Raw genomic sequence first — 12,231 nt, forward strand, 5'->3', positions numbered from 1 at the left:
TTAACAGTCTGAGTTTAATTTCTCTATTTTTCCTTACCCTAGACTTGAGGGCCAGATAGAAGTTGCACTTCTGGGAGACATAGGACTCCCGCAGGCAACAGACACAGATTGGCAATCTCCCAATTCACTTCAGTAGTAATTCAGGTTTGTTTACTGTTTTTCCTGGAAGAGTCTGTGGATTGCTGGAGAACTAGTAATATTATGACACTGCAAATACCAAGAAAAAGAAACATGAGGGGAAATAATTTTTATTCACACTTTTTAAAATTGTCCACTTTATTAACATCTATTTAGATCAAATGCCTGCCTAACAAAAGAAAAGCTATCTAACCTTCCCGGGATCCCCGTTCACAATCTCCAGGTCTTGTGAAGAAGGCCTCGAACAAAAAAAGGACTTGGCATTTCTGATATTAGTAAGATATGAACTAAATAAAAAACCACGCATACACACAAACTTTTCAGGCTCTCTTTATGCATTATGAAGATGCACAAAAAAGTATGCAACCAGTTTTTTGTGCCTCCCTCACCGTTCAGATCAGCTTTAATAATGTACTTTACATGTACTTAAAGCTATTTTCAAAGTCTTAAATGTGGCCAATCAAAAATAATTTTTACCAACACTGTCAGAGGCATTTCACTACAAGAGACAGTTACCCACCTATTTTCAACAGTTTGGGCTATAAAGCTGTTCAATACAGATTGTAAATAAGGGAGAAGTAATGTGTTCCCTTATGAGCATACTGAAAATTCAATCATATTAGAGCCTTCATAAAAGGATTATTCCATTTAACATTCTTGCACTTACTATAGTTCAGGCTCCTTATAAGCAAACAAATACCTCAAGTTTTCAAAACAGTTAAATTTAACAGTTTTACAAGGTCGCAGGATTTTAAAAAAAAAAATCACCTTTTTGGATGTTTTTCCATACCTGGTCCCTGTCCAAAGATGAACTTTTCTGAAAACACCTACCAAAATCTTCAGTAATGTTTTGGTAAAGTAAGAATGAAAAAAATTTTTTTTTCCATTTTTCAACCATCTAGCTCCAAAACAGCTGAGCTTTGAAGACTTGCCCATTTTTTACAGCTGACAATGCCTTTGTTAGATTGACCAGTATATATCAGCACTGTAAATCTTATTTGTATTCTACTATTACCTTTATTCTTGTAAACAATTCTGTAATTCTCTTAAACAGCATCATGGTACAGGACTATTATAAAGCTCCCCAATCTGTTATTTGGAAGCCACTTCTAAATATGGACAAAATGAGTTAAAATTTCATGACTCTGTAGAAAACCTAAAATGGTTGTATTTAATAATATGGAAAATTACCACTTTCCCAATATTTCCAGTACCTCATAAACCATGTCATATTTATTCTAAATTTTGAGTTAAGCATTCATGTTGTGGTTCCGGATAGTGCCTGCCTATGCAGGGAAGATGGTAACTAGCTGAAAGGATTCCAGGTAGAGGTGGATAGCACAGGGGTATTTCCTCCCACAAGGTAATGAGAGCTAAAGGTAGCCCCTTTATTATATTTAGATAAGAAGAATTTTATATTTGTTAAAACAAACTGGCTTATATAGTCATCAGTTTAGAGCAAATGCATGTATTAGTTTGCAACTTAAAAGTTTTAAGTGGGTCAAGACCATTATTTGGACCCTTATTTAGGCATTTCTGAGTGCACTGCCTAAATCACTTTTGAATATGAAATTTAGGCTCATAAATCAATTAGGTGTTACAACACGAGGGCAGCAATGCCTAAATATCTTTAAAAATCTGAGGTTAAGTGTTTACCTAGTTGACCTAGAGGATATTTTTTCCAAGAATTATTATTTATATTTTCATTACAGTAGCACAGAGACCCCAACTGAGATTGGGGTACTATTGTACTAAACACTATACAAATACACAGCAGGAGACAGTTTATAATCTGAATAAAGATGACAAAGGGTTGGAGGAGAAACAGAGTTCATAGAGAAATGAAACTGGCTTGCCTTAAACCACACAGCAGCCAAGTGGCAGAGCCAGGAATAAAACCTAAATCTGCCACAACAGGACACTGGAACAGGATTTGAGAGAGTCTCCTGGTGCAACCTGGACTGTGAGACTGCTTAGCCCTCCAAACCTACTAGCCTGGGTTGCCTCTCACATTGTGAGGCTCATGTCAAACACAGAGGTTCTCAAACTGTGGTTCGTGGAACCTGGGCAGCTGCACACGAGAGAATGAAGGGCCATCCACCTAATTAGTGGAGCCGCGCAGGCGTGGCTCCACTAATTAGGTGCCTGGAGAAGATGCACATATAAGGTGAGGTGGTGGCCTTGGGGGGTGGGGTAAGTGGTAGGGGCCAGTGGGGTGAGAAGAAGGGGTGGAGGAAATTTGGGATGTGCAGGGCTGCGGCAGCCAGAGAAAAAGAGGTGACTTTCCCCAGCTCCAAGGCTGCAGCTGCCAGGGAGAGAAAGCCCTCTTTCCCAGCCTCAGCTCTGTGGCAGCTGCAGCACAGAGAAAAGGGGCACACCTATCACATTAGAAAGGTAAGTATCGATATTAAAATATGAGTTGTGTGCTTTTATTTGTAGAATAAACAATGTTGTTGTTTTTTTTAATATAGTGCTTTTATCCAAAGCGCTTTACAATAGTTAGCTAACAGTACAAACCACATTTGGAAAGATTAAGTGGTCCTCCAAAATCCTTAGCAATTTTCAAGTGGTCCGCAAAAAAAAAAAAGTTTGAGATCCACTGCTCTAACAGGTACTGCACTTACACAGGCATTCATAGGCAGGGACACACCCAACTAAGTTACATGAATGATCTCCCAGCCACTCATGAACCATCAATAGAGAGGCTCTCGCCAATCCCCCCCTCCCGCCCAGCTCCATATACCTGACCAGTGTAAGTTCATATTTAGTTCGCCTGTTCTTCATAGGAAAGTGGATATGTACCATCCTTCGTAATCGAAGCTGACATTTCCCAAGCACTTCCACCAAAACACACTTTTAGGTAAAATGTAAAACAGATTTATTAACTACAGATAGATAGATTTTAAGTGATTATAAGTGGCAGGCACAGAGATCAAAGTTGGTTATCTAAGAAATAAAATAGTTAGAATTTAAACTGCATTTCTAACAGACTAAACAAGATTTGAATCAAGCAGTGTCTCACCCTAACAGATGATACAAGCAGGTTACAGTTCCTCAATACACACAGACTGGACTACCTTCCAGCCTGAGACCAAACTTCCCCAGTTCAAAATCTTTGTCTTCCAGATGTGCTTTAGGTGTTGAGATCTGGGGTGAGGGAAGAGAGGCCAAGTGATGTCACCGTCTCTCTTTTTATACTTTCTTCTAGCTGCTAGAAAGATCCTTGCTGTGCTGCAGGGATCCGTCAGTCCCCATTTGACAAGCAATAATCTCCACTGCTTTAAAGAGCCTTTGGGATAGGATTGTTTTCTTGAAGGGCTATTAACACTGTCCGGGGCCTTCTTTGTTGTAACTGAAAGGCTGGCTGTGGGCGTTCCCAACCTCACAACATATTTCAGTAACACATATAGCGATACTTAACTTCACATACAATGACAGTACATACCATCCAACAGCATATTAAATGTTCAACAGATCAAGACTTGTTAAATGATACCTCACAAGGTATACTTTGTATAACACACATCATAATCTCATGTTAGTGATGAATATGGGGGGGGGGAGGTCCCAGGATGCTACTTTAAGGTAGAGAATGTCACACCTATCCTCTGTAACACACTGCCTCAGGTATAAAACCTTATGGAACTGAAGAGATTAGACAGTTTGCAAAAGTCACAAAGCCTTGTGAAACTAAACACTGGTCAGGCTTGTGCTATACCCCTTCTGACACTGACAAACAACATTTTCACAATGGTTTCTGTGGCATATTTAGAAAAAGTATTGTAAAGACTACTAACTTCAAATTAAAAATGGAGTCCACCCATGAAATTTTGAATGGATCTACTTCTATTTAAATTTCAAAGTATTAAAGTAAGGCTATTTGTAGAAGAATCAGAATAAAGCTTGCACCAGTCCTGAATATTTCAAGAATAATCTTTAGCTCTTCAAACTCTCAAACTACTTACCTATACTTGCAATTGTATAGAAAACTGAATACATGGTGATGCATACTTGTTTTCAGAGCACAATGGATTTAAACCTTGCAGTAACTGAAAAGTTGAATGAAAAATTTTAAGCTCCTGTGTTTTCTGTAGATCACCACTGATGACCCCCACTACCGATTAGAGGCTCTGCCTCTCAGTGCAACAAACATAATGAGCCTCCAACTAATGATGGCTCCAAAAATTAATCCCTGCCTGAATCAACTATAGTCTATGGATCAAACTTTAGAACAAAAATAGATTGTATTTTTTGTGAAATACATGCTCACTCACACATGTGCAGTTTACACATGTGCATTTTTACTGACACTATTTTTCATATCCCTTCACCAGTAAAGGAAGGCTCCCTTATTACAGAGTCCAAATGCACAAACCACAGAAAGAACAGCTGATAGATTACAAGTCTCAACAATAACGTATAATAGCTTTTCTTTATGTTTCCAGTCTGAAATCTTGAGACCTACCATGCGTAGAAGTACTATATCTTTCTAATAGTGATTTTCCCCTTTCCAAATGATATAAAGTTTCCATGTCTAAACAAGTTATGTTGAGACATAGCAGATCTGAAACCTGTCACTGACCCTGACTGAACGTTGCCCATGAGACCTCAAACTAATGAAATTCTGTAAGAAGAGAAAGATTTCTCCAGCTTTTTAAAATTTAAAAATAGCAGAGCTCAGAGGTTTGCAAAGCTTTGTAAATTCCAGTCTCAGAGGGCAATCCCAGTGCAGATGGTTTAATGGGCAAAGATGCAGTTGAGATTTAGTGTGCATGATTAATGCAGTATATCACATGGATGTCACCACCACGGGACAGACTACATATACAGCAGACCAATATACAAAATGTATAATTAAAAAAAAGTGTAATAATTTTTAAAAATGTATAAATGGATACTGCACTTCATTAGTTCCAGTAATTAAAGAAGAAAAAAATTACAATGGCAGCATTCACCCACCTTCACTAACCAGCTCACTGTTGTCCGACTGTTTACAACAGATTATCTTCTCCACCAATTGATTGTAACTACAATTACCAACTGCCTTCACAATGTCAGCAATCTGGAAAAACAAATAATTCATTTATCTTTATGAAGAACAGAAAATCCATTGTTTGCTCCTGTGTGCCTACTGGAAGTGTTCATAACAAGATAAAATATATCAAAAATGAATTGTCCACAAGAGGTTTTAGTCTTTTGGGTATACCACACTAAGGTCAATACATAGCCCTGGTTTGAAAAGCCTTAACCCAAGGATGTTGCACACATTTTGTGGAGTGCGCAAAATTCCATTTTAATTATGGAGTATGAGCTAGGGTTTAAGTTTAATACTACACGCTGCCCTCAATACAGAGTTATATGAGTGGGCGATCTACATAAAAAGATCAGGGGTAGAATCAGTCTTTTAATCAATACCTCAACTTTCAGTTATTTATTATTTTTTCAGTTGGCACATTCAGCTTCACTTAGTGGGGAATATGCTGGTTTTTTATAAACAACAAAATTTTCCCCCACTTCCTTTCTTATTCCCTTTTTTCTGTATCATGCCTTCATACTTTCCAGACCCATTCTTGCAGGCAGCCTGCAAACTCAGGCTGCATTAGTTGTACTTGGTACACATCTGGAAGATTCTCTGCAACTACGAGAGTTACAAACTTTATTTTTTAAATGTGAAAACTTAGACTCTGCAGAATCAATGTGTCATGTGGGTCACATAAAAATCAATCAATACATGCCTACTTAAGCCACATTTCTTTATTCCTTTTTAGGATACATTATAATGTGCTGCAAATCACTTACATGCATGTTCCAGAGGATCCCAAAGAAAAAAAGTTAAAAAATGAGATGGCTTCATCTAGTAGTTTTTTTTTGTTTTTTTTAAGTACTCAAACATTTAGCATACAAAAAAATAATGCATTCCTATTTTAGGAAGGCTATTACAAAGTTTTCACAATTTAAAAAAGTATATGTCTGCCACAGTTGTCTCCGGAAGCTCATATAAGTCTTGATCAATACAAAAATCAAGTTAACTAATGTCATCTAGATTGAAAATGTAGAGGTTATCTGTTAGAGAAATACCTGTGGGAACAGTTAGCTTTTTACATTAAAGTAATGTAAAAAGCTAAGGAAATTCTGGATCTGTTACATCAGCATGGGAAATGATTTCCAGAATTAAGGTCCCTCCATTAAGACATCCTCCTGACCAAATCTCAAATCTTGAAACTATAGCATGAGTATGTCAGCTGATTTAAACTATATTGGAAGATCACAGAGTCAGATGCTCAAGTAGCTGAGACAAAACTTGGTAAATACCAACTTAAAATCTAAGTTCTTCAGACCAAGGATCACTTTTTCATGTGTTTCTAAATCAGCGGGGCTTCAGTCATAGCTGGTGCCACAAAAGACTAACCTAATAATAAATAACTATTAATAATCAGTAAGAAAGGCTTGATTTGCACCTGGAAGCAAACAGGAAACCAGAAAAGTTTTGGACCACCAATATGTGTTTCTCCCTTGGCCAAAACTACAACAACTATTGTTTCTCCTGTTCTCCAACATTGTCACCCATAGAGTTCACAAAGATCTGAACTATAGATGTAGGGTGCATCAGAGAGAGACGGGTTGCTGTCTGTAGTGCTAAAATGAGATGAAAACATTTTCTGGCCAAGAAAATTGCCAGGTGAAACAAAAAACACAACTAGAAAAGAGCCTAGATAATTACAAGACAGAGTTACAAATCATTAGGAACACATCAATCATACAGAGAGGCTATTCTAGCCGTATAATTCCCCAGCCAAACAGTATCACCTTCTTTTCTTAAGTGGATAGCGCCTCAGCCAGCCCATCTTAAGAATAAGTGATATAATTTTGTTTAAGATAAAAATTTCATTTTTTCAACTTGATTTTGTTGAAATTTTGTTGATTCTGTTTCAGTTCTTGAAACAGAAGCTGCTAAAAGCAGGTAGGAATTTCAGGAAGGAGGGAAGTCACATCACGTTCACTAACTTCTTAGTGTCCAAACTCTTATATGAGCAAACAAGGTAAGAAATGAATACCACTCCTGGAAAGGGCAAAAACAAACTCAGTACTTCCCTAGACCAGCAGTGCTATTTTGCACTGATGCAGGACTTGAAATAGACTTGTCTAAAATCTAGAACTTTATAATATTCAATCATTGCAAAGTTATAGTCCCTTAAAATGAACAGTATGATTTCACACCACGCTTCAAGGTGAAATTTTAATCTTTCAGGGTGCAGACTCAAAAGAAAACATGATCAGCTCACTGTAACTCCTGTCTACACAACAACAAGAGAGACTAGGAGCCTTAGGTTAAAATTAAACAAGAATCTGAAAATTCTGATGTGCCATACACATCAGTAAAATGTAAAATAGTTCAGACAGGAAATAGATAACTCATCATCTAAGCTAATTTTGCTTACCTGAGGATCCACTAACCATCCATGGTACAAAGGGATATCAAGAAGGTCAAATACTATGCATTCAGGTGTGTATTCAAAAACTCGTACACCAGTGAACTTCACGTTCACATCCAGACCTGTCTGTAGCTTATGTAGGATAGCCATTGCATCACTCATGTTCTGACAACAAAAAGAAAAATATAGATGAACCAAATGGATGGCACTAGAGCATTTTCTACACTTGGTAGCTACTCTTGTAAGTTAATAATTCATCTGATTCAGTGTTTTATATACAACTTGCAAAAGGGCACATTAGGTAAACAATGGATTCAATACATTTTCTCAGTTACACCAGTATCACAACTTAAGATAGGTCTTCAAAAACAAGAAAATATAAATTCATTTACAAATTTTATTTAACAAATAATCTACATGTACTAAACAGCACAATTTAAGTTCATTAAACCTATTTATATATATTGAGGTAGTATGTCAGAGGTCCCAGTCCCATGTACAAGCTGTATAACAGACAGCTCCTGGCCTTAAGACTTAAAGTAAAGAGTTTATTTTTAAATAAGATCAGTTTTCCTACTTTCCAGCCCTGATTTCAATTTATTGATTTGAAGGATGGGAAAGTAGCAATGCACAGAAGAGTCTGGAATAGCATTTGAGGCATAAGTTTATTATAATGCCCACATCAGCAATGGCTGAAGACTCTGGTTCCATGTTACACAAACAAAAGGAGCTGTATTATGAAACTCGAATGGCAGTCTTAGAAATACAATACCTCACTGGAGCACTATGAAATATTTGCTGAGAAAATAGATGAAACAACTAGGTTGCCATAAGAAGGATTGTGTTTGCTACTCCACAAAGTGAGCACTAATAAGATTAGAAAATACTGGATAAATATGACAATTTATATATTTACAACGCAATTTGGCATGGAAGTGAAAATATACCTACACTAGCCTCTTTAAAGATGTAAAGGAACATACCAAAAAAAAAAATTGTATGACAATTACATGGTAAACCCATCCAGTTGGGTAAGGGGAGGCCAAAGAGTAAATGGGTAGCTAATTTTCTTCAACCTTATTCCAGTACACTGTGTCTACCACTATACAATATTTTTCCAATAACTTCTAAACCACAAGACTTATTGTAACCACTGATAATTTAGCACTCACTTGGACACATGAAGCATTATATGTCAGCTACACCACTCAAAGTTTATAACACAAAATAAATCATTTTAGATAATTTTGAAAGACTATGCTCCATGTCAATTTCATTTTCCACAATACCACTCAATTTGCACAGCGAATATAAGATGTACGTGTAAATCCTCCAAAACCAAATAAGGAGATCCAGTAATAAAAAGTAAAATAATTCCATTTCAAAATTCTAATCATTTACTCCCAATGAAATCCTCCCCTCTCTCCTTTAAGAATTTTATGCACAGGGAATAAGCTATGAACACATGTAGATGTAGCTAGAAAAATTCACTCACCGGAAGCAAGTAGGAAGCTTTTCCTGCTACTTGGGGGCATATGTTAGCAGTTTCTACAAAAATTAAGCTTTTAATTTAAAAAACAAACTTATTTTCTGTTCTTTATGTTCTAGAGTAAATATTCCAAAATGCAAACCAACTAAGCATTGTCTTCCCAAATCTGAGGTCAGTTCCAATGCCTTTGCACAGCATTACCAAGCACCAGCAGAGTGTTTAGACTCGGGTCTGTTTCACTGCTTCTATTCAGAACCTGTGGGAAGCAATGAAACTCCAGAATTGTATCAAATTTACACTGTTGCTGTAGCAAAAGCAATTCAACATAGCACCAGAAGCAGGCGCTTCACAGAGGAGACAGACTCAAAAAGTGGAGACTAAAGGTAGATGACACTTCTTCACACTACCCAGCACCGAAGAGGCTCTAGGTGAGAAGTCAAACAGTGGAGACCTGACCCACTCTATTCCCTCACCCCATAGTAGCCAGGAAGCTGAGGAGAGGAGTACAGTAACAAAAGCTTCTCTCCTTCGCAGCAGCCAAGAGGCTCTGGGACGGGTAGGAAAGACAAACATTGCCTTACCAGATCATTGGTCAATCTAACCTTGTATCCTATCTCCAACAGTGGCCAATACCAGCTGCTTCAGAGGAACATGCAAGAATACTGCAGTAAACAGTTTTATGGTAAACAGTAAACAGTTTTACAGTAAACAGGAATAGCCTATTCATAGGGAAGTTTCTTCCACTGTAATCTAGATGTTTTCATTATCAATATAAACATGAATGTCAACCTTTTTCTGAACTCTGCAAAGCTCTTGATCTCATTGGTATCTTGTGGCAGTCAGTTCCACAAGCTAACTGCGTGTTTTATGAAAAACTGTTTCCTTATTAGTCTGAAATGTGTTGCTAATTGATTCATTAAAAGGTCCACTTTTCCTTATATTAGGTTGGGTACTTCTGTTCCCCTTTTCTCCTATCTTCTCTATATACTGTTCATTATTTTGTGTATCATGTTCTTTTTACTGGAACATACCAGCACAGATCCCCTTCATCTTTTCTATCTCACACTGACTAGTAGGTGCATCTTGTAAATTTAGCAAGGTCTGTAATAAGAAATATTTCTGCATGATCTCAATGTTTTGTCCTAATCGCTTAAGGCAATACAAGTGATTAAAATCATGTTCTAAGATTTTAAAGTTTCAGTTCCTTGAGAAGAAGCAATTTATCAAATACCAACTGTAGCAACACAAAGGTTCGTCATTTTTGTGCTTTGTAGCAAGGTCTGCATGGCACATTAGTGTGCCTCTTCTTGAGAAGTTAGGAACCTCTCCCTGAAAAGTCAGGAGCAATAATCAGTTTCCTTAGTTTTAGATTTCTTAATGTATTTTCCCAAACACTTTTACTCTAAGGGATTTCTTTTCAAGATCTGAAGTAAAGTTTGTGAATGATGCTGCATTAACAGCACTAGACACTGAAGTCCCTGACTGATCTAATCTTTGTAGCTTGCCCGATTTGTAGAAGTGCAATCTCTAGTGCACTGCCATGCATTTTTTCTGACTAATATGTCAATACAGGAATAAAGACCCTAAATGTCAACTTATGCCTTAGCTTGTGAAAGCCCTTTGTCTCAAAATTGTGACTTCAGTTATATCTGCGTAATGCTCAGTTTATTAGTGGGGATGATGTATGAACCAAGGAACATCCACCTTGATTTTAGATACCAGGTTGAAATTGCGAACTCATGTTCCTAGACATTTGCCTTTCAAACACCCATAAGTGGCTCAAGACACCTTTTAAAGAAAAACTGCTTACATTAGTCACAGTTAGCACTTACATAGGAGCTCACATACAAGCTTTCATGATGTCACTTTGCCTTTTTAGTACAGTAGTTAAAATGGAGCAAGAAAATCCATTTCCAGTTGAAAACAGATACAAAGTTAGGTATACATTCATAACAAGTAACCTATAAGATTACAATAAACAAAATATAAAAGAAAAAAAATATTTCTTTCCATTCCTCTCCCATTTAATCTACTTTGTGGTCAGATTCACTGTTTTATTGATGGTACACATCTTTCTCCAGATCCTACAAGAAGATGTTTGCCAGTATCACAAGCATCATCAAATCTCAAAGTGAAAATGAAGAGACATCAGACAAAAGTGTGTTCTGAAACAAAAGTGAGGAATGAGCTGAGCATCCTGGCTGGTGTTGCTATCAGTCACTTCTTAAACGTCAACAGGAAGCACAAAAAGTTGCACATTTTAAAAAAGGACTTAAAAAATTCAGAATGCATTATTGGTGCTATATCATAGAATACATTTTCAAAAGCTTCATATAGATCACGTCCTTTTAATTTGGCTACGTATAGTGATTTTTGGTTTTAGTAAGAAAATTACTATTTGCACATACCCCAATTGCCTCTACAGGGTGGTTTTTAAAAAATTAATATTTATAGTAACTAATCCCAAAAGGCTCCCAAAGCTCTTTTCAAACATATACATAGGATCACCCACCTCTGAAATTAAATGCGGCAATCACTCTATACCAGTAGTAACCGCAACAGGTTTGTTATTAAAAATATGTACATGGTAGACACACCTTTACCTCAGTTATATTTAAAAATGGAATAAGTATATCAACTACTATATCCTCAATTGAAGTTAAAAGAAATAGCTATAAAACACTTCAGAGAATTCTTAAGACTCTCTGTACTACTTCTGTGATCTGGTTACAGCAGCATCTACAGATAAATTTTAAGTGATTAAGTTTTCTATTCCTATCTGAATAGGGTATGCTAATCTGAAAAGCATGGTTTTCCACGATCACAGATTTCTCAGAATAAGTACCTACCATCAGTACTCCAGGGACATCTGAACTGAAATATGAACTACTTTAAAATAAGTACAATGGAGTCTGTCACTATATTTGCTGCAGATAAAGGAACTCATTTTGCCATGGCGGATATAACAGTATGCAAAGACATTTTATTTTCTTTGCTAGAAGAGAGGCAGAGACTTAGAAGTCAGATTGAACACTAAGCCCAAAGCCAATCTGTTACTATAAACAAGAAAAAAAGGTATTTTTTCAAGAAAGTGATTCGTATAGCAATAACTAATCTTCTCTACTTTAGGATAGATACTGTAAAACTAAGTTTGATACTGAATAAATAAGA

The 12,231-nt window shown here is 36.7% G+C and overlaps 1 protein-coding gene across 8 annotated transcripts in view; it reads right to left on the reverse strand.

Moving 5' to 3' along the window:
• The window catches only part of MINDY2 (MINDY lysine 48 deubiquitinase 2), a 117,465-nt gene that overhangs the window by 66,343 nt on the left and 38,891 nt on the right, over window positions 1–12,231 (reverse strand). For all 8 annotated transcript variants that reach the window (XR_012153985.1, XR_012153984.1, XR_012153986.1 and 5 more), the window contains exons 4-5: window positions 7,578–7,736; window positions 5,098–5,200 (exon numbers count right to left, since the gene is read on the reverse strand). Coding sequence is in view for 3 of the 8 variants with exons in the window: in XM_073303748.1 (XP_073159849.1) it covers window positions 5,098–5,200; window positions 7,578–7,736 (262 nt within the window). In the remaining 5 variants the exon portion in view is untranslated. The remainder of the gene's footprint in view (window positions 1–5,097; window positions 5,201–7,577; window positions 7,737–12,231) is intronic.

Source organism: Lepidochelys kempii, chromosome 10, assembly GCF_965140265.1.
Source record: "Lepidochelys kempii isolate rLepKem1 chromosome 10, rLepKem1.hap2, whole genome shotgun sequence".
Classification (NCBI taxonomy): Eukaryota; Metazoa; Chordata; order Testudines; family Cheloniidae; genus Lepidochelys; species Lepidochelys kempii.